The sequence below is a fragment of the Protopterus annectens genome, chromosome 5.part1, assembly GCF_019279795.1.
Source record: "Protopterus annectens isolate FY-2018-M chromosome 5.part1, PAN1.0, whole genome shotgun sequence".
NCBI classification, from domain to species: Eukaryota; Metazoa; Chordata; order Ceratodontiformes; family Protopteridae; genus Protopterus; species Protopterus annectens.
Genome location: NC_056736.1, coordinates 726,112,234 through 726,132,720, shown reverse-complemented (window position 1 = coordinate 726,132,720; position 20,487 = coordinate 726,112,234). Strand labels below are relative to the sequence as shown.

The 20,487-nt window shown below is 41.5% G+C and overlaps 1 protein-coding gene across 2 annotated transcripts in view; it reads left to right on the top strand.

The window, feature by feature from the left end:
* ACER3 (alkaline ceramidase 3) overlaps positions 1 to 20,487 on the top strand; it is a 1,138,468-nt gene that overhangs the window by 157,137 nt on the left and 960,844 nt on the right. For both annotated transcript variants that reach the window (XM_044073355.1, XM_044073354.1), the window contains exon 3: positions 18,669 to 18,721. In XM_044073355.1, coding sequence (XP_043929290.1) covers positions 18,669 to 18,721 — 53 coding nt within the window. The remainder of the gene's footprint in view (positions 1 to 18,668; positions 18,722 to 20,487) is intronic.

Sequence of the window (20,487 nt, the reverse complement as noted above, 5' to 3'; positions counted from 1 at the left end):
TGCAACCGACCTAATTTGTAAGGCTCCACGCTGGCTGAGACAGCCTGCCTCCATACCTCTGAACCTGGAAACATCAAAAATCTGGACAAAGCCCCATGAAAAGCAGGTACAACTGGCCAAAAGTCTGTATGCTAATTAACAAAATTTGCATACGCAAGTATGTAACCCTCTACCCACTACAGTGAAATTGTGGGATACTGACATTCAAAGGCAAATTGAAGAACAGACAGTATATTAAGCACAAAATTATAACCAGTTACCAGAACAATAGTGATGTTCTTCATCTCACATTGCTGCAGTCATAACCTGTGGGTAGTCCGCTGTCCTCGGTCGGCCCGAATACCAAAGTGTTAGGCTGGCGTCGGTCATGGTCGCTCAGATCTGACGTCAGTACGCCGTGGTACTAAAGCGCATGACCGACGCCATATCCTCAGTCTTTCTTGGCGCATGGTCCGAAGCAGAAGCAGCGTTTGCAAGTGCCGTTCGGCGTCCTGAAATTTTCGTATTCTGAGTTTCAGACCGAAGACCAAGTTGGGCTAAGTACCCCCTTGGGGAATATTTTTGTCTTTTCTTGCCTCAGTTAAATCCGGATGTCAGAAAAAGTGAATAATTGTATTTCTTGTGGGAAACAGATACCTCATAGGGATTACCACTCTCTGTATTCCTTGCTTGGGGCCTCAGCACGTAGTCGGGTGTCGCTTTGTGCTAGATTTAATAAGCGCACCATTAAACGCAGGTTAGATTGTGCTAGGCTTGTCTTGTAAGCGGTGTAACTACAACATGCCGCCGGACCCTCCGACGCCACCGCTAAGAAGCGTAAGGAAAAATCTAAAGTCCAAGCAGGATGAGGAGTTCACATGGACGCCGGTTCTTTAGAAACTACGGTGGAATCTGTGGATCCAGCCGAGGTTTCAGCTGAGTCTCAGGGGGAGCCTTTAATTTTGCAGGATGTGGCCTCTCAGGAGTCGGGTCAGGCTGAGGGGGCCTCTCAGGTCTCTGTAGTCCCTTCTTTGCATAAGGTGGTTAGGCCTTCTACTTCTGTCTCTAAGGCACCTTCCAAGGTCAGGCCTGGTTTGTCTTCCTCTGGCGTCAGCCCTAGTTCTGCAGGTTCTGTGCCTAAAAAGCATATGCTGAAAATGGCAGAGGATTTGATTTCCTTAATCAGGGGTTCTATGCCCCCTCCAGATAAGAGGCCTAGGGTGGAGCCAGAGGTGGAAGGATTGGAGCATTCCTCAGATTACTCGGAGTCTTCGGCTGAAGACATTCAGGATTTTCCTCCTTATTCTGATTCAGATGCAGAGGATTCTAGTCCTTCTGCTTCCCCTCCAGAGGATTTTTCTTTTTCTGAAACCCTGCATTCCATGAGGGAGCATTTTAAGTGGGAAGGTCAGGATTTCTCAGATTCCCGAAAGAGACTTAGGGAATTTTTGTTTTTACCACAGCATAGGCCCTTGGCTATACCCCCTGTTTTGAATGTTGTTCAGGATGTTTTCTCTGAAGCTTCCCTTAATCCTGATTCTTTGCCTCCTGCCCCGGTCAAGCCGGACAGGTATTACAGAGTGCCAGAGGCTCATAAATATTTGTATAAGAGCCCAAGAGCTGATCCGGAAACTATTAGCCAGGGACCTAAGGGTGTCAGGGCTTCTGTTGTAAAGAGTCCAGTTCCTATGGATAAAGATTCTAGAGCTTTGGATAGGAGGGGTAAAAAAGTGTATACCTCTTCCACTCTAGCAATGAGGGCTTTGAATTGCCAGTTTCATATGCTGAAGTACCAGAATTTTCTCCTAAGTCAGTTAAAATTTAAGGTAGATGCTTTGGCAGAGGGCATAGAGTGTAAGGAATTGCAGGATTTAGTTCATGCCTCTGATCAGGTGGGTAAGCATTCTTTGCAGTGTGGTTTTGATGCTCTTCAGGCTTCTTCCAGGGTGGCTGCCACTGGATCAGTTATTCGTAGGCACGCCTGGCTTAAGGATCAGAACTTGTCAGAGCATGTAAAAGCTCGAATTTTGGATGCTCCCCTTCAATCTGAAGTTCTGTTTGGCTCTCCTGTGGAGTCAGTTTTGAAAAAAATGGAGGACAAAGCTAAGTCTATGCAGACAGTTAAGGATTTTTTACAGGTGCAGCCCCCTAAGTTTAGCAGAAATTGGCTTACTAAGGGATGGGCTTATCCTTCTTCTGATTTACAGTCTAGGGGCAGATCTAGACGTGGTAGGGGCAGGGCTCATGCTCAGGGTTCTTTCAGGCCTAGGACGTGGAGTTCCCCTGCACAATCTTCAGGTGAGGGCAGGGGTCAGCCTTTTCGTAAACAGACCCAATGACCTGTATCTTCAGCTGCCAGATCCCTCCTGTCTGGCAGCTCCTCTGGGAGGAAAGTTGGCACTTTTCAGCCAAAATTGGCTTTGTCACCCAGGACAAATGGGTGTTGGACATTATAGACCGAGGCTACAAGTTTTATTTCCACACCTTGCCTCCTTTCAAAGGCATGCCAGACGTTCCTCCTCAGCAAAGGTTGGAGGCTCACAAACAGATTTCTTTGCTTTTAAAAATGGGGGCTATCCAGGGGGTCCCTCCATCAGAAGTGGGCCTAGGATTTTATTCACGCCTGTTTTTGGTACCAAAGAAAGGAAACACTTGGAGGCCAATTCTGGACTTATCTATTCTCAACACATACCTGGACATTCCCAAATTCAAGATGTTAACTTTGCAACAGCTTTTGCCTCTACTAGGCAAAGATCACTGGATGGTAACTCTGGATCTCAAAGAGGCTTATCTTCACATTCCTATCAGGCCCAGCTGCAGGAGGTTCCTGCGTTTTCGGGCTGGCACTTTTCATTATCAATTCTCTGCATTGCCCTTTGGCTTATCTACTGCCCAGGGTGTTCACAAAAGTCCTGGCTCCGGTGATAGCCTTCTTAAGACTAAGGGGAATTCAAATTTATCCTTATCTGGACGATTGCCTGATTCTTGCTCAAGACAAAGTTGAGTTACTTCACCATCTTCAGTATGTTATGACAGTGTTAAGGTGCCTAGGGTATTCTGTGAACGAAACAAAGTCCAGTCTAGTACCCTCTCAGGACATGTGCTTTCTGGGTGTGAGACTGAACACAGCCTCTCAGATGGCGTTTCTGACCCCGGACAAACAAAGAAATCTTGCCCTTTACTTCCAACAATTATCTCTACGGTCTAGGCTGACTGCAAGGACAGTCCTTCAAGCCTTGGGGTTCATGGCATCTTGTATTCTGGTGCTTCCCAATGCCAAACTGCATATGAGGAAGCTACAATGGTATCTCAAAAGCGTATGGACTCAACACTGCCACGATTTGGACACTGTCATGCAGATAATACCTTGCATCCAAAGGGAATTCTTGTAGTGGGCTCAGGAATGTCACCTAAACAAGGGACTCTGTGACCCGACCAGAGGCGAGTCAGATCTTAACGACAGATGCCTCGGACATGGCTTGCGGAGCACACTTCAATGGGAAATGGGTTCAAGACACTTGGCCTCCCAGACTACAACATTTGCATATCAACATGAAGGGAGATGTTAGCAGTCCAATTTGCCCTGATGGCCTTCAAGAATCTACTTCAACCAGGACAGGTGTTGATTCAAACAGACAACACAACAGTCATGTGGTGCATCAACAAGCAAGGGGGAACCCATTCGTACCCTCTTTGCAGACAAGCTATGATTTTGTGGGAGACTGCTCTCAGTTTGCACCTCACTCTTCAGGCAAGGTTCCTGCCGGGAGCACAGAACTCCTTAGCAGATGTTTTGAGCAGACAGATGGTGGATCCCCACGAGTGGAAATTGGATCCTCATGTATTTCAACAGTTGACGGTGGCTTGGGGAACTCCAGACATAGATCTGTTCGCTTCTCCACTAAATTTCCAACTGCCAAAGTTTTGCACAAAGCTGTTTCACCCAAAAGCTTGGAAAGTGGATGCTCTATCATTCAGTTGGAACAACCTTCCGTCTATGCCTTTCCTCCTCTGCCTCTTCTTCCCAAGGTGCTCTTGAAGGTCAGACAGGACAAGCCTTGCATGATTCTAATAGCTCCAGATTGGCCACGCCAGCACTGGTACCCTCTGCTGAGGAGTTTAGTACGGGAGCCTCCTTGGCCTTTACCATCAGTTCCACACCTTTTGTCCCAGGCAAGCAATCATTTCCGCAATGTCAGGATTCAGTCCCTGCATCTGACAGCTTGGCATATTCTGTTTTAGACCCTGGGGGGTCGCAGCTTCCTCAACAAGTTTTGAATGTCATTTTGGAGGCCAGACGGCCTAGTACCAGGAAGGTTTATGCTGATAAATGGAGGAGATTTTTTCTTTGGAGCAAAACAAAGAGCTTTGATGTCTCTGTGCCTAATTTAAGTGTTTCACTTCAGTATCTTACAGAATTATTAGACAAGGGTTTGTCTTTCTCCTCGGTTAAAGTTCATGCTGCAGCCATTTCTGCACACTATGACTGTGACCCACCTTTATTCTCTCACCCTTTGTTTAAGCAATTTCTTAGAGGGGCAAAAAACATAAGACCCCCACGTAGAGCTCCTACTCCTTCCTGGGATCTCAATTTTGTGTTGGAAAAGCTCACTTTACCTCCTTTTGAACCTGCAGCTACTACGGAGTTGAAGTTTTTGTCTTGGAAGACTGCATTTTTGTTGGCCATTACGTCTGCTAGAAGGGTATCTGAATTACAGGCTCTAATGGCAGTTGAACCCTTCTTGATATTTCATAAGGATAGGGTCTCCCTGCATACTAACCCTACTTTTATGCCTAAGGTTGTTTCTAATGTGGCATTAAACCAATCTATTCATTTGCCTACATTTTATGCTGATCCCCAAAATAAAGGGGAAAAGATTTTGCACTCTTTGGATATTCACAGGCAGTTACGTTATTATTTGGGCAGAACCAAAGGGTTTAGGCAGTCTCAGCAGTTGTTTATTTCTTTTGCTTTGGGTTCTCAGGGGAAACCTGTTTCAAAACAAACTATTTCTAAGTGGATTGGCCATTGTATTGCTTTTTGTTATTCTCATCATGGTAAGGAGGTTCCGGCTGGAATCAGACCTCATTCCACTAGGGCGACTGCCACTTCTACTGCTTTTTTAAGGGGAGTAGCTACTAAAGATATTTTGGAGGCAACTACTTGGAGTTCAGTGCACACTTTTTCTAAACATTACCATCTTCCTCTTTATTCCAAATCTAGGGCTGGGTTTGCCACTGCAGTTTTACAGGGCATGTTAGCAGCTCCCAATGCTTTATGATTTTGCCAACCTCCCTTTACCTTTGCTTTGGGATTCTACCCACAGGTTATGACTGCAGCAATGTGAGATGAAGAACATAGTACAGTTTTGTACCTACCATAAATGTAGATGTTCGAAGATCCACATTGCTGCAGTCCAATTTACCCTCCCTCCTTCCCCTCTGTAGTTTGGGGTGGTTGTGTGGTTTGTGGTGTACATATTGTTTCTATATGGGTGATTGGGTGTTTTTCCATTTATTGGCTATGGCCTTTCTTTTTAAGGCCTTCTGACATCTGGGGCAAGAAAGACTGAGGATATGGCGTCGGTCATGCGCTTTAGTACCACGGCGTACTGACGTCAGATCTGAGCGACCATGACCGACGCCAGCCTAACACTTTGGTATTCGGGCCGACCGAGGACAGCGGACTACCCACAGGTTATGACTGCAGCAATGTGGATCTTCGAACATCTACATTTATGGTAGGTACAAAACTGTACTTTTTAGTTGTATAAACATTTGAGCTTGTATAAAACTAAAATACAATTTTATTTTATAAAAACTAGAATTAAATGCATTTAATTGAGAGAGAGAGATGGCTGCGACAAGCAGCAGCAGACACCACGTAGATCATCAGAAAAGGGGGGGATGGGTTGATAAGAATGATGATTTAATTGCAGTCAAGCTTGCATTGCACTAGGTAGCTAGATTGTGAAAGTTCACTGGCCTTTACCTCCTTAACTAAAAGGATTGTTTTGGTCTGTGTGTGTTTTTGATCTGTGCTTCAGACAACTCATTTTATTCACGAGTGCAGGGCGTCAAACTCTCAATATATGTTAATAAATCCTTCTAGTACTCCTGTTGACACGCTGTCATAATGTTTTATGATAGATGTACCCCCCCTTCCTCAGCACAGGTCGTTTCATTCGCAGTCAAGAGGCCAAGAAAACCCCTTTCTGTAAGCTGGACTGTGGTTAATGTGAAAGCACCAGTATTTTCTTTTCCTGGTAACCAGCTAATAAAAACATACACTTTTCAGGGATGGCTCAGGGGGACTCCGAGGAAATAGATATGCAAGTGCCTTGCTATGGAAAACTGGCAGTATCTCCTAGGAAAAACTAACATAATTCACAAGTCATTCACAGTCTCTGTAAAATTGTAATGAAAAATGATCCAACTGGCTTCAACAACTCTGACCTTGTACACATGCAACCATGAAAGCAAGCAACAGACATTTATACTGAAAAAGCAGTGAGCCAGGACTGGTTTGGAGTACTTGAAAAGATCTGTGTCAGGAAAAGGTTTAATACTGGTAAGACATTTCCATATATCCAGGCATTACCCGACCTCTTACAAATAGTATTAAGAAATATACTTTACTTGTACTCTTAAATCAGGAAAGAGCTAGGCATGTATGGTATTTACAAAGTCAAATGCACAGTCCAGCGGGCTGCATGGTTGCAAGATGCCCTGCATAAATCACTGTCTAGTTCCAGGACATGTAATGGTCAGAACACACAGTAATCAGATACAGCAGCTGATTTTTATGTAGCCCTGACACTACTGTATGCCCAACCATTTCACAAACCTTGAAGATTTAATAATCATTAAAATAAAACTAAACTGTTAAGTGAATGCAATAAAGAGAGTGACAAAACAACATCTAGTATACCTCTCAATCTCTTGGAGCAAGAAATCTAGACAAAGCCACAAATAATTGCGGAACAAAACCGTCACAAAAATTGTATTGGTGACACTGTTTAAATATTGCTCTTCCAAACCTAGAATGTTGATTTTTTTTTTTTTTTAGCAAGGACAAAATGGTCAAATTACTTGTTTTTGTGAAAACTGCAAATACCTTAGCTGAAGATATGATATTGCAATCTTTTACTTAAAGATTGTCATCCACATGGTGGGCCACATAGATGTTTGCTAGATATGCGTTCTGTGCATGTCATCACCTCTCCTGCTTATTGTCATCGTAATTGAGGATATAGCAATACAAATGACTACAACTGCCAGTGGTGGACTAAAACACATCCATCAGCAAGACATCCAAACTCTGACGGAATATTCTGAAAAGGTATGCATGTTATGTCTGCTGCCATTATTTTCTGACTTCAGTCTTCAAAGGTCTACCAGTGATTTGCCATTTTTATGAAAAGCAGACCATAAATATGAGTTATAAACCTGGACATACTGCAGAAATCTGGACAGTGGGCTTACTGAGCTGTGAATCTAGTTCTAGTATTTACATTTTTTAAAAAATTAATTTACCTGGAGGAGCCGGAGAAAGTCGAGCCACCAAAGATTTTTCTCATCCTCCACCACCTGCACTTGTGTGCTGTGGTGACCTGCTGTCCTTTCTCCTGATTCTGGGTCTGAGATTCCTGGGAGTGTGGGTGTGCAAGACGCTGGGTGGACTGGTACAGACACTGCTATGCTTGGCTGCTGCACTTAGTGTACTCCCTACGCCGCAAAAAGTTTAGTAGTAGTTGCTTGAAGTTGCTTCATTAAGTATTAAAATATCTCCAGTTCAATCGGCTTGTCTTCTGCACTTCTCTTGCTGGTTGCTGCTTGCTGCTGTGCTGCCTGCCTCCGCTATTCTAATTTCTAAATCCTTCCAGTTACAAAGTGTAAATGTTCAACATATGAATTTACGTAGAAAAAAGGTAAACAAGAGTACAGACTCTGCCGAATTCCAACAGGTTGGCAGTCTGCCTTGCATAGCTGATGTCATCGTGCGCGCCCCTGCACGAGATGTCAGCAGCAGCTTCAAGCAAAAAAAATAAATAAATAATTAAAAAAAAAAAAACCGGGAAAATCTGGAACTGAGAAGGCCACTCAGGAATTTGTGGCATCCCATTATTTTGCCCTCAGAACTGGTAAATACCGAGAAATTTGGTACGGTTGAGTGGTATGCCTGCCTCTAAGACACTGAATCTGTCAGCTTGGAAGACAGACTTTTTATTTCTCACAATCATTCCTTTCCCAGATGTACAGTGAGCATACTCAAGTAAACTTAGACTTACAGTAAAGAAATCTGCTTCAGGCATTGGAAAAGATTTGTTTCTTGGACATCCTCTCATGTCTTAGACTCCTTGAGTTGTGTAGTGCTAAAGTATTTTTAACCGTCTCTGAGTAAAACCTGACATATTCTGTTGTAGCAGATGTTTTTCTGGTATGTGCTTCTATTAGGTTCATAGGCAAGTACTAGTCTATCTGCCCAAGGGCATTTATAAGCCTAGCCAGAATGTGTTGGCTTTCGCTCCCCCCCCTTAGATTAGTTCCCTGTGCCCCTGTCCAGCAGAGCCATTAGTTCCCTGTGCCACTGTCCAGCAGAGCCACTTCAGTGATCCACGGGGTAAATTTTCTGTTTCCCATCCACCCGTCAAGGTTTCTCTTCCATTTTATCTGTAAAGAACAGCGAGTCTGTTTGCTTTGTCTGTGGAATTTGAGTTTCATATTGGAAAGGTTAGTATCCTGTTCCTTTGAAATAACTGATTCAGTTGGAATGCAGTACCTTTCCTGGAAAATCATACCTCTCAACTGTCCCTGAGTTTGACTCATTTTACTGTGTCCCTTTTAATCTCCCAACACTGGGGCCTTTTGGCCAAAAGGTGATGAATTATACTTAATAAATTAATGATGGTAATTAAGAGCTGAGTACTTATTTTACTTTAGGAAATGCATTTTAGTTCACATTCTCTAATTCTGTTAATGTCTCAAGTTAATAGAACTAATATTTTAAAAGTGTCCCTGATTGTCCCTGTTTTTTTCTTGATTTGTCCCTGATTGATTGATAGGTATGCCTGGAATACTCACTTTCTACTTGCAATAACCTCTGACAAAACATTTTCATTAATAAGCCTTAGTATTTCTTAATGAAAACATGTAGTTAAGATGGTCTCTTTCATGCTTAAAGTATTTGCAGTACCTCAACTGGTTTATAGATGAATGAGAACATGTTCTATAAGTGTAGAATGTCCATAAGTAGCTAAGGTACAGCAGCAGGAAAACTGATTCCTTCATTTGTTAGGATAAATATACTAAACATCTGTACTGCTAAAGAACATTCCACTGAAGTAGCAGCTACTTCAGCAATATGTTTTTAGAGGTGCGTCTGTTAAAGTTAACTTAAAGGCTGCAATGCATTGTAGTGTACTATCTGCACTTTTAGAAAGCAATACAAATTAGTCAGGGAGTTTACCCACATGTAATGATTTACTGTTAAAATTGCCATTCTTTAGGAAGATAGTGCAGTTGTATATGTACTTAACATAGTAGATCCTTGAGGAGAAGATCAGTTTCAGTCGTTTCCCTTTCTCATTTCTCTTTATGGAATTTATTTACATAGTTATTGCATGCTAGATTATTTTACAACCTTAGTGAATCTTCATAGTTTATTTTGTTTTTTTGCTTTTTTCTTTATGTTTTGGTCAGCAGTGTATGTATGTATGTGTGTGTATCTATATGTATAGATATATATATATATATATATATATATATATATATTTGTCTAGCACAAGTATGCTTTATACTGCGGTGGTGGTACTGCGGTAGGGTTGTCGCCTCACAGTAAGACGTTGTCCTGTTCGATTCTCAGCTAGAGCATCTTCTGTGTGGAGACCTGCGTGAATGGGCGTACCATAGTTGAAGGCTGTGCGTCGGAGCTGGCAACTTAGCATGTAAAAGTCTACTGTCAATCATTAACAGACCAGAGTTCCGATGTGGCGACCCCCAACCGGGAAAAGCCGAAAGATACAAGAAGTATGCTTTCCCTTTGGAGTTTTCAGACTTGAACTAAACAGAACTTATGTTTTTGCTGGATTTGTATAGGAGTCTTACTCTTCCTATATTAGTATGTATACAGATGCATGACCACTGTTAGCCTTTGCAGGAATAGGAGGAGCAAGGGAAATTAGAAGGTGGATAAACCAAAATGTTATGATTTAGTGATCGTGATCTTTTTTCAAAGATATTTTGATGTGGTTTGAGAGTTCCATCTCCACCGACTGCAGGACCAATGCCGTTAGGTGACGGGCAGCTCCTCTGCTTCTAAAACTTGCCCAGACTAGTAACTCTCCCCTTTTTTCATAATGTTGTGCCTGGGGACCCTCCTATCCCAATAGGTTTGGCAGTGCTGTAACAATCAGCACATTGGAGAAATGGCCTGAGTTGTGTTAGTTTTTTTTTTTTTTTTTTTGTAACATTTTTAGCATTTGCTGCAAATACGCATTCAAAATCCTACCCTTAAACAACTCTCTACCCAACTTCTTACATCTTTCCTAACTAGGATCTGCACATAAGCTTCTCTACAGGTCTGATCAATGCTAAGCCATAAGTAATTTACTACAGCTTTATTCCCCAAATATGCCACTATGCTCCACAGACCAAGCTCTTCCTCCAGATTACTGAATTGTGTACTTTAGCTGGAGACTCCTTATACCCCTCATGTGTCTCCAGAATTTGGAACTCCCTGCCTTTGGCTCTTACACAAGTCCATAATCCTAATGTCTTCAGAATGCAATTTACACATAATGTCGTCTTCGTCTGCTGCTGTTCTTCTCCCAGCTGACTATCATCTTTCGCTTGTCTAACCTTTCCCAAATGCTGTCTTCTCTTATTTACTTTTTTTGTACTCTAGTACTGTTGTTCCTCTTTAGTTATAATCACCTTTGTTCATAACCCACTGTGGCATTTATGTATTATATAAGCACTGACATGCTGTAAGTGGATTGGACACTGTAAATTGTCCCTAGGTGTGAGTGCGTGCGTGTGTGTGCCTTCTGTGGAAGGTTGGGGCTGGGCTGGCAACTCGACACCATACAAATCCACTGCCAATCATGAGCGGACAGGTGATCTGCTGTGGTGACCCCTAACCGGGAAAAGCCAAAAGAAGAAGATGAGCACTGACTTCAATGTGTCATATCAAATATATGCTGTGTCCTATGTACAATTACAGTACAGATTTATTATTAATATACTGTGCGATTAAGTGTAAGTGCTGCTTAAATTTTGTTTTCTTACAATAGATTTGCTATAGCCATACATGGTATATACTGGTATATTTGAAATGAAAAAAATATGTACTGTTTCTGACATTTCTGTATTGTTTGTATTCTGTATTTGAAACTTTTAAAGTAGTGTACTGTGCTCCTAAAACTTCTGAAACTATTGTTTGTATATATTTATGTGCATGTGTATGTATCTGTTGCATTTCTGGGTTTTTGTGCTTTTCTGCCCGGGCCACCTCTTGAGTATCACTTTATGTGCCCAGTCTGACTTTCCTGGTATAAAAAAATGCTAATAAATGTAAAGCTTTTAAAAGGGCATCATCTTTATTTCTTTGTGGTGTTTGTATTTTGTGTTGGAGAAGTTCACACTCCCTTTCTGAGCCACCTTATTTGTGTAGTTAAATTTCTGTTTTTGGCAAACTTGGTTACAATTACTTCAGCTACAAGACTTTTTGAGTTGCAAGCTTTATCGATGCACCCTCAATACATAGTATTTTGGAAAAGAAAAGTTATCTTCTTGTGTCAGTCTTTTTTCAAGCTTAAGGTAGCTGAGAGTCTAACCCCAACCTGTCAGTCTATTTAACAGTCTTTCTCCCCAACTGTTCTAACCTGGGAGAATGTGTTGCCTTGTATAAATATTCCCAGGCTACTCAGGCTGTGTGTGGACTGAACCAAATAATGTAGGAAAGACCCTTGTCTGTTTATTTTCTTTATATAAATTTGGTTGCAAAGTATCTAAAGTTCCCTTAGCTAACTTGACTATTTGTATTATGTTTTGTCATGAAAAGTGTAATTGCAACAAGCCTTTGCACCTAGAGCTCATTCGAGGCCTTCAGCTCTGGATGAGATTTGTGCAGCAGCTACTTCATCTTCACTGAATAGATGTATAAGTCACTGTAAGCTGTATGTGATCACTAGATTTAGTTCTTCCTTTCATGGCCACAGTAGTCAGAGCCATGTTCTCATAAGGTAGACCACTCAGAAGAATGAGCTTGTGACTCTATCCTGCACTTGACAAGGACAGATGTCCTACCTGATGCAAACGTTATGTAGTTACCATAATAATAGATCTGAATGAGCAGGCCCATCCTCATTAACACACCTGCCCACCTTCCTTTGCCTCGTCTTATTGACTTGGCGTAGAGGTTTGGGATTATTTTTGCATTGCTTGCATGGTGCACCTTCGATATGAAATGAAAGGTTCTCAGGCATAGGTGTTCTTGCAAAAGAGTGGGTTTTAGTAGTCTGGAAGAGTTTCGAATACCAACTGCCTAATGCCTGATAGCATTAGTCTTGAAAGGTGGACAGACTGCCCATCCAGATCAATCATTGTGATAAATGTGCGTATGGGCACTATTAGAAACATCATTGAACGTGAATGGGATATTTTCAGAGAGATTACAGATCTCAGTAATTTAAAAGGAAAGAATGTTAAGACCGTATTTCGAAAGGGGAATAATATCAAAAATGTATTGGAGAATGAATCCAATCCAAACACATTTTCTAATAAGCATAACGGTACATGTAGGTGTGGTACATGCCCACAATGTAAATACATCTCTCATACGGATAAAATACTTCTTTCAGCTAGAAATAGGCTGATACAGTGTACCAAATTCTCAAATTGTAACAGTCAGAGGGTTATATATATTTGGTATCTTGCCTAGAATGTCCAGCATTTTATGTTGGCAAAACCGAAAGACACCTTAGGAGGAGAATTTATGAACATTTTTATGAAATTCAGAAAGAAAATTCTAATAATGCCCTTTATCGACATCTTTCAGTTTGCCCCAAGGCAAGATATGAATTTTTTGTCTTGGAAACAATAGTTAAAGACAATCGTGGTGGCCCCTGGGAGGTGAAATTGGAACATAGGGAAACATACTGGCAGATTTTATTAGAAGCAAACAAGGTTCCAGGCTTAAATGACACTATATCTATAATGCCCCTTCTTAAATTAAAAGCTGGCAGAGTGTAATTCCTTATTCCCCCTGTGATTTATAATGAACATTAGGTGGTAATAATGGTATTTTAAGCACATTTTTAAATATATATGCATTTTCATGTTTTATACATTTGTATATATGTAAAGTGATGTTTTTTAAAAAAATTTTTTTAAGGCTTGATATATTTATTCAGTAGTTTTTTCATGTAGTTGTAAGCAAGTGTTTCTTTAAGATATTCAAATTAATAATTGAATGATTGATTGTGTTATGTATTTAAGACATGGCTTGGCTACAATGTGTATCTGATGAAGTCAAGAATTTGGATTGACGAAAACGTTTTATTGCAGTTTGCTTACATTAATAAAGTGAGTGATACCAAGTGAGTGGTTGCGGTCTTCCCATACTGATTTTTGGATTATATAAATGTGCGTATCTTACTGAACTGCACTTCAGGACAATTCATCCTCTCTCTCTCTCTCTTTGTGTGTGTCTTTGTGTGTGTGTCTCTCTCGTTGTCACTGACTCATGGTAGCATCCCCAGAACCAAGTGCTTTCATTTTTGCAGTGCTAGGGGGTTGATCATGAACTGGATGTTATCATTCCTATTCATGAAGAGGGTCAAGGAAGGCATGAATTTTGGCAGAGTGATGATGATTCGTGTCCATGCATTGATTTCTGCCTTTCTTTCCTGGGCTTGGTGGCTACCATGCTGTTTGTATTTTCTTTTGGACACTATGATGCTAGTGCTGCATTGGATTTTGTGGTTTCAGTGGTTGCATATCCAGCACATGTACTGTTGTAGTGTCAAACTCCTGTCTTTCGGCTATGGAGTGGTGGAACATCCCCACTTATCTGCAGGGTGGCCTCCCATTCCTTCAATCAAACCATCACGTTTGTTTATGGAGAACTGACCTTTGCTCCTTCACTGTTAAAGGGAACTCATCCCTTCTAGAAAAGGGGCCCAGTATCAGCCAGATGAATTGAGTGTAGTCCTGACCCCAAAGGCACTGGAGCAAGAGTTACATCCATAGTCCCTCTGAAATCAGTCCAGCCACCTGACCTTTGTGTAGCATCTAAATTAATAAGTGAGCTGGTACCTCCTTTGAAGAAAGGCAGTCTGCATCTGGTAGTGGGCTGTAGATAGCGGCATCACTGTATTACGAGTTCATATCTCCAGGGAAGTAAACGTGCTGGAAGAAGTGGGCCACACTAGAGAATGACCCATTTGCCACTCAAGAAAATGCAGTACTCCCTCTCTGTTTTTTGTGCAGCGTCAAGAGTGAGTTCATGATAGAAGCGCTCTTCATCTGTGGTAAGGGGCAGTGTTCTTCACCTTCCTGCTGTTGCCATCAGTTTTACCCCTTGTTGGAAAGCCTAGCGATTAAAGACAGTCTTATTCTTGTCATCCTGTAAGGACCAAGAAGGTTGTTTCAAGCTGTTAGGGGCCTATCTGTATGTCCTATGGATTCTATGGGGAGAGTGCCCTGCTCTGCTCCACCCCATCCCACTCTGCCCCATCTATGTGGTAATAGCTGACTTTTCTTAAAGTCCTAGCTTTTGTTTCAGATTCATTAATCCTGTTGGACCTCCTGGTTGTGGTAGCATCATCCACATCTGATATAATAAAGTCTATTGCTGGCACACATACTTTTTTTTTTTTGAATGGAAGAGTTTTTCCATTTGGGTGGAGCAGGACACAACACTGCCTCTCTCAATTTACAGATCGTCCTGACCGGTCTTAGACACCTGTATGACTTTTGCCTCAGTTATTCAGTAGGTAGGTTTGTTGTTTCTGCCCATCATGACCTTGTAGATGGCAGCATTGTGGTCTAGTACCTAGTAGTTCCTTAAGGAAGTATTACACCTCCACCCAACTTTGCAGAACGTTCTCTTCAGTAGGATTTGAATGTATTGACTGAAGGGTTTACCTGTCGCCCATTAGGTTCAGTGGTGATGACGTTCGTGTGATGGAAAATAATCTCCCCGAGGAGCAACATGGGATATGTCAGCAATAAACTTGTGTGCGTAGGAAAACCTCTCTGTTCTTTCAGAAGGATCCAATATATTCCTTTTGATTATTTACGTATGCGATTTGTTGATTGGATGGGCTAGTACTATAACCATTTTCAGACACTGCCTGGGCCAGACTGGAAGTTACCCTGTGCTCAGATATTAAATTAAAGCATATAGTAGTTGCAGACTGCAAGACTGTACACTGAGAATCAACATTTGGAAAAGAACTATATAACGGGACTTGACATTGCACTGAGCAGGTTTTACTTGTAAAGTGGTAAGGAAGGTTTCACTTCACTTGTATAGCAGAAGCAGAGTAAGAGTGCTCTGTACTAATATGTCATATTTTTTCCCACGTGGTTTCTGAAGTATCCCTGTAGAAGTCCAAACCATCTGTTTTCTTTGGTGGGATGTAAAGCAGGACATAGACATTTCCTTCCAGTACATGCACCGTCATCTCAGGTTTTACCTGATGTAGATATGTGAATTCTGAAAGACTGGGCAGCTATTGGTTACTAAAACTTTTCTAGGTAATGGCTCATCACCTTCCTGAAAATGCAGCTGCCAAAGGCTAGTCCACTAGAGGCATGTCTGCTCATAGGTTCATAGTTTCTTACTAGGCTGCTGATCTTTGAGGATCTTTACTCATTCTGTCCAGTGGAGATCAGGAAGTCTGCACTGCAACTTCCAATGGGCGGAACCTAAGCCTTTTGATAGAATCAAGTTATGTCCTCACATTTCAAACAAATGTTTGCATCTCTAGAACCATAGGGGGTATATAGGAAGTGCAAATGGCAAACTCTTCAGCACAAAATATTTTTATAGTATTAGCATTCTTTAGATTCTAGGTTTTAAACTGAAATGTATAAGTCACATTTGTAATATTTTGTGAACAACTTGCAATACCTCAGCAACCACTCGATTTACATACATAATGTCAGCAATATTTTATTCATCTAGCTGAGAGCTTTCATCTGAGGCGAAGGAGTTCTCTCTGTTTTACTTGGTTGTTATTTTCACATTTTTCTAAACATCTTATCTATATAAATATAAAAAGTTAATATCTATTCTTGCATTAGACAGACTTCAGATATTAATGCAGTTAAGTTTGCCATCGTGTAAGCTTTAAATGAAATGTTTTAAAACCCTGTACATAACATGGTTTTGGAATTATTGATGCAAATATGAACACGCTATATTTGCAGGCATCACTCTGATGTAATGAGTTAAGAATGCTAGCCTTACATTCACATGGTAGTTTTTTATTCTGAGTATGAGTAACCAAGAGGTGGGCAGAACAAGGATATTTTGGGGCATTTACTTCTTGCACTTATTCATGAGGGACATGGGTGCTAAATTGGGGGTGAATTTGTGTTTTCATCCATTCGTCCTAATTACATTTGAATGGAGTTAGAGAAGTACTTCACATTTGAAGTGGAAGAAGGTTCCATAGAAGAGGTGTTCTGTGATGCATACCTATCCCTCAAACATGGAAAATCACCTACAGCCCTAAGTAGATTTGAACTCAGTAGCCTTTTCACTGACATTCTATCAAGCACTTAACTTAAAAGCTGAACCACAGAAGCTTGCAGTGTTTGTTACAGGAATGTCCTCATTGCAGACATCTGAGTGTGGCATAGATCACTCATTTCACACCTACATAAAACATGTTTGTCATGAATGTATGTCCAAGAAATAGGCTGTTTTGGTATGTTGATATTTCACAATTCTGACCCCTGAGTTTCGCCACGCTGATGGATTTATTGCTAGGGATTCAACCCAGTTAAAAACCTACCAGGGCGGATCACCTAGTAAATAAACTAGTAAGGCAAGAACATACATGCAGTTATCTTAACATTAGGGACCATCTGGGGGGCCCAGATAATTCTGCTGTCCTCTCCATGTCTGGATGGCTCCAAAACAATCCTGCCTTGGCTGCTTGAAACTCTATTGAAGTCAAGGAGGTTATTACCTCTCTGTACTCCTCCCTTATTAGACCAGTAATTGAGTATAACATCCCGTTTGGTATGTACCTCTCCAAACATCTGCACCAACTGGAAAGGCCACAGAAATGCCTCACAAAGAGAATCCATAGCCTCCAACACCTGTCTTATGCAGACAGGCCCAAATCACTATCACTCTACTCGGTATCATACAGATTGCTCAGGGGTGATCTCTGTCTCTCGCCTACAAGGCAATCTTGAACTGTGCCCTACTAGAGATACTGCATGTCCATAAGTCTAACTCCTCTCGCATTACCCATTTGAAAGGCCTGAATCTAATAAGCAACAGCAAAAAAATCTGCTGGAGAGATAGGTTTGTCTCCCAGAGGCTGCCCGTCTCTGGAACAGACTTCCCATACACATCAGAGTACCTCACTGACCCTCTTCAAGCGCAACCTTGTTGAGTGGATGGGAGACCACAAATTTGTCCCAAGGGTTCCACCTGTGTCCCTCATTGACAGGGGTGACCGTCCTGACTGAAGTTTCTTTTTTTGGTATACTCTTGGCTAGGCTTTTAAGGGCCACAGGGCCATTAGCCTAGTAACCTCCTATGATCCTAAGCAAGAATATTCTTGAGACATTGTACGTATTAGATTTAAATGTTTTTATTCATGAAAATGATCTTAGTGGCCAGTAGCAGTGTGTGGGCACAGGGGCTAGGAGCATTCTTGTGACAGTGTCAGAGTGCAGGAACATAGGTCCCCACGTCCCTGAGTGTTGAACGTCCTAGAAAACTAGAATGGAAGCAGGCCAAGTCTAGCTAATAGACCTACTAAGGAGGAGTCTCATCTTGGATCAAAGGTAGTCTAGATCATCAATCCCCATGGCTGATTTTTATGCATTTCCTTTGACTGTTATACGATTGTGTCTGCTTCACCTGTGAAATGTAATTCTCGAAAGATACTTCCCTTACAATACACATTTTTGTAGTGTGGTGCTGTACGCTGTTTTGTATGCGTTATTTCTTCTTTATTATTTGTTATTGGCTACCATGAAACCTTGCCTTTTACACATTTAATTTTTTTATTTGAATAAAAGGAGATGGTGCCCTGCTTTCTTCCATGTTTTGAACCTTTGAATTTAACCTCAATATCCTTCAGAGCATCAAGAGCCTGGGCCAGCTGGTGTCTAAGAACAGGACGTATTAGGTAGGAGTTGGCAGAGCCATTAGATTGCAGGGTGGTAGCTTAGAAGAGGATTACTGCCTTGAAAAGTTGTCTTGTAACATTACTTCACTTACAGTTCAATACAAATAGCTAAAAATGAACCTTTTTTGTGGTATATGGCATTACACATTATCCGCTAGATGTGGTATTTTCAGTAGATAATTATTAAAATAATGTGCACATTTGTGTCTTTACTTTATTGGCTGATATTAGACCTTTTCTGATTGTTATGCTTTGCAGCTATTCTTGGTGTTTTCATTTTTTATTTGTTTATTTTTGCTTTAGCAGTGGGAATTGGTTCCTGGTGGTTCCATATGACATTGCAGTATGAGATGCAGGTGAGTTGATGGCTAAAGTTCAAACTGATATGCTGAAGAAATGTTGAATGCTATGTTATGTTTTGCTGAGCAAACTGAATCCCATGACAGACAACTCTATTTCTGCATCCTATCAGGAATTGTTTTCTCAGATGAAAGCAAGGCAAATAGTGCTGGGTGCATAGAACTACAGCTACTTTACTTTGCAGAATCTTATAACATGGTGTTTTGTTGAAGTGGACACATTAGAAGTATGCAAACCCAACCATAACTTGTGATTTAAGTCCAGAGGTCAGACAGCATAAATTGCTACCTGTGGTGAAATATGTCACGGTGATTCACTTCTACTTGCACATATCACTTAAATTCCAGTGTGCACTGTATATTGTACAAGACCGTCGATTCTTCCAAACCACTTCTAATACAAAAGTTTGCCTTCTAAGAAGAAATGCATAGGATTTTTAAAATGTTTGTAATGGTTGTACCTGGGAAATATACTTGGAGTTTTGACATTTTGTCTTTGTCCCCTTGTCCTAAACCCAGGAAAGATGGATAGGCAAATCCAGTCATTCCTACTTCCATTTAGCCATTATTCCCCTTATTTGCAGCCCTTCCTTTGGATGTAGCAGATGTGCAGTGGTGGCTTTGGCCACTTGCATGTAAGGTATCCATCCTGCCGTATGAGACTGCAAGGTCAGCACTGGATTCTTGCCTCCCAAGAGAGGGGAATGGAATCAAGTGTCACACTGTTTTCTCACATGAAAAGAAGGGAAGGTTTGGCATAATAGTCAAGGTCTTTACCTTGCAGATACAAGTTACAGGGTTTGATTCTGACTCCTGTTTGCTAGCTAGTCTTGTAATAAATCTGCAGAGTTTTCCTGTGAACCTTTGAGCTGTCCTTGGAGGGTATGTAGCTTTCTTACCCAACCAGTCATGTGATGCAGTTCTGAATCCTAGCAGTTACTTTATATTTTAATTGTGTTTATATCTTTATTGATAACCAGTTTGTCCATCTGTGTTGTGGTCCCTTTTCAGTTGAGGCCAAGGCAGAAAAAAATCTACAATTCTTCCTCACAGGACTTAACCTGATGTCTCCTATACCTACACCCATTTGGCCTATTCATTCTGCAGGAGCTGGGGAATCCCTGGATGAGGCAAAAACACTATAGCCCATTTGTTTCTGCCTGGGTATACCCATTGAAATTATCCCCTCTGTGTTGAAAATTGGGCAGCAGGGATTGAGCCAACTTGCTGGTCCCACAGAGAAGCCTGCCCTCTCCCCTTTACAGAGCATCCCACCTCCCGTGTGGTGGCACATCTGAGCTCCACTACCTCATAGCTGCATGCGCTGAATCCCCCCAATGTGTATTGTGTGACTTTTGCACATGGAAGGTGTGGCTTGCTAGGCTTGAGCTCTACTAGGTAAGCATCTAGTGCTCCTGCTAAGTGTCACCCATGAAGAGAGCCAGAGTTAACTTCTTCTCCCAGGATGTGTAAGACTGTAATGGATGTTCATTCCCTTCCTCCCCCTCCAGTACCTGTAGGTGCCAAAGCTGCTGTTTGAACTTGGGTAACCTGAAATGAAGTCCAGTATTCCTTTTTGCCAAGCTCCAGAATATACTTCAGTAATGTGAACTATTCTGCTGTTCTATTTAAGTGTGTATCTGTTCTCCTATGTTAAATCGACCTAAACAGAGTTTAATTATCTTTAGCATAGTCTGGTTACAGGTTTTGCTGTATCCAGATCTGTTTGTGTGATTCCTGTGTTTCCTGCTACACAAACTTGT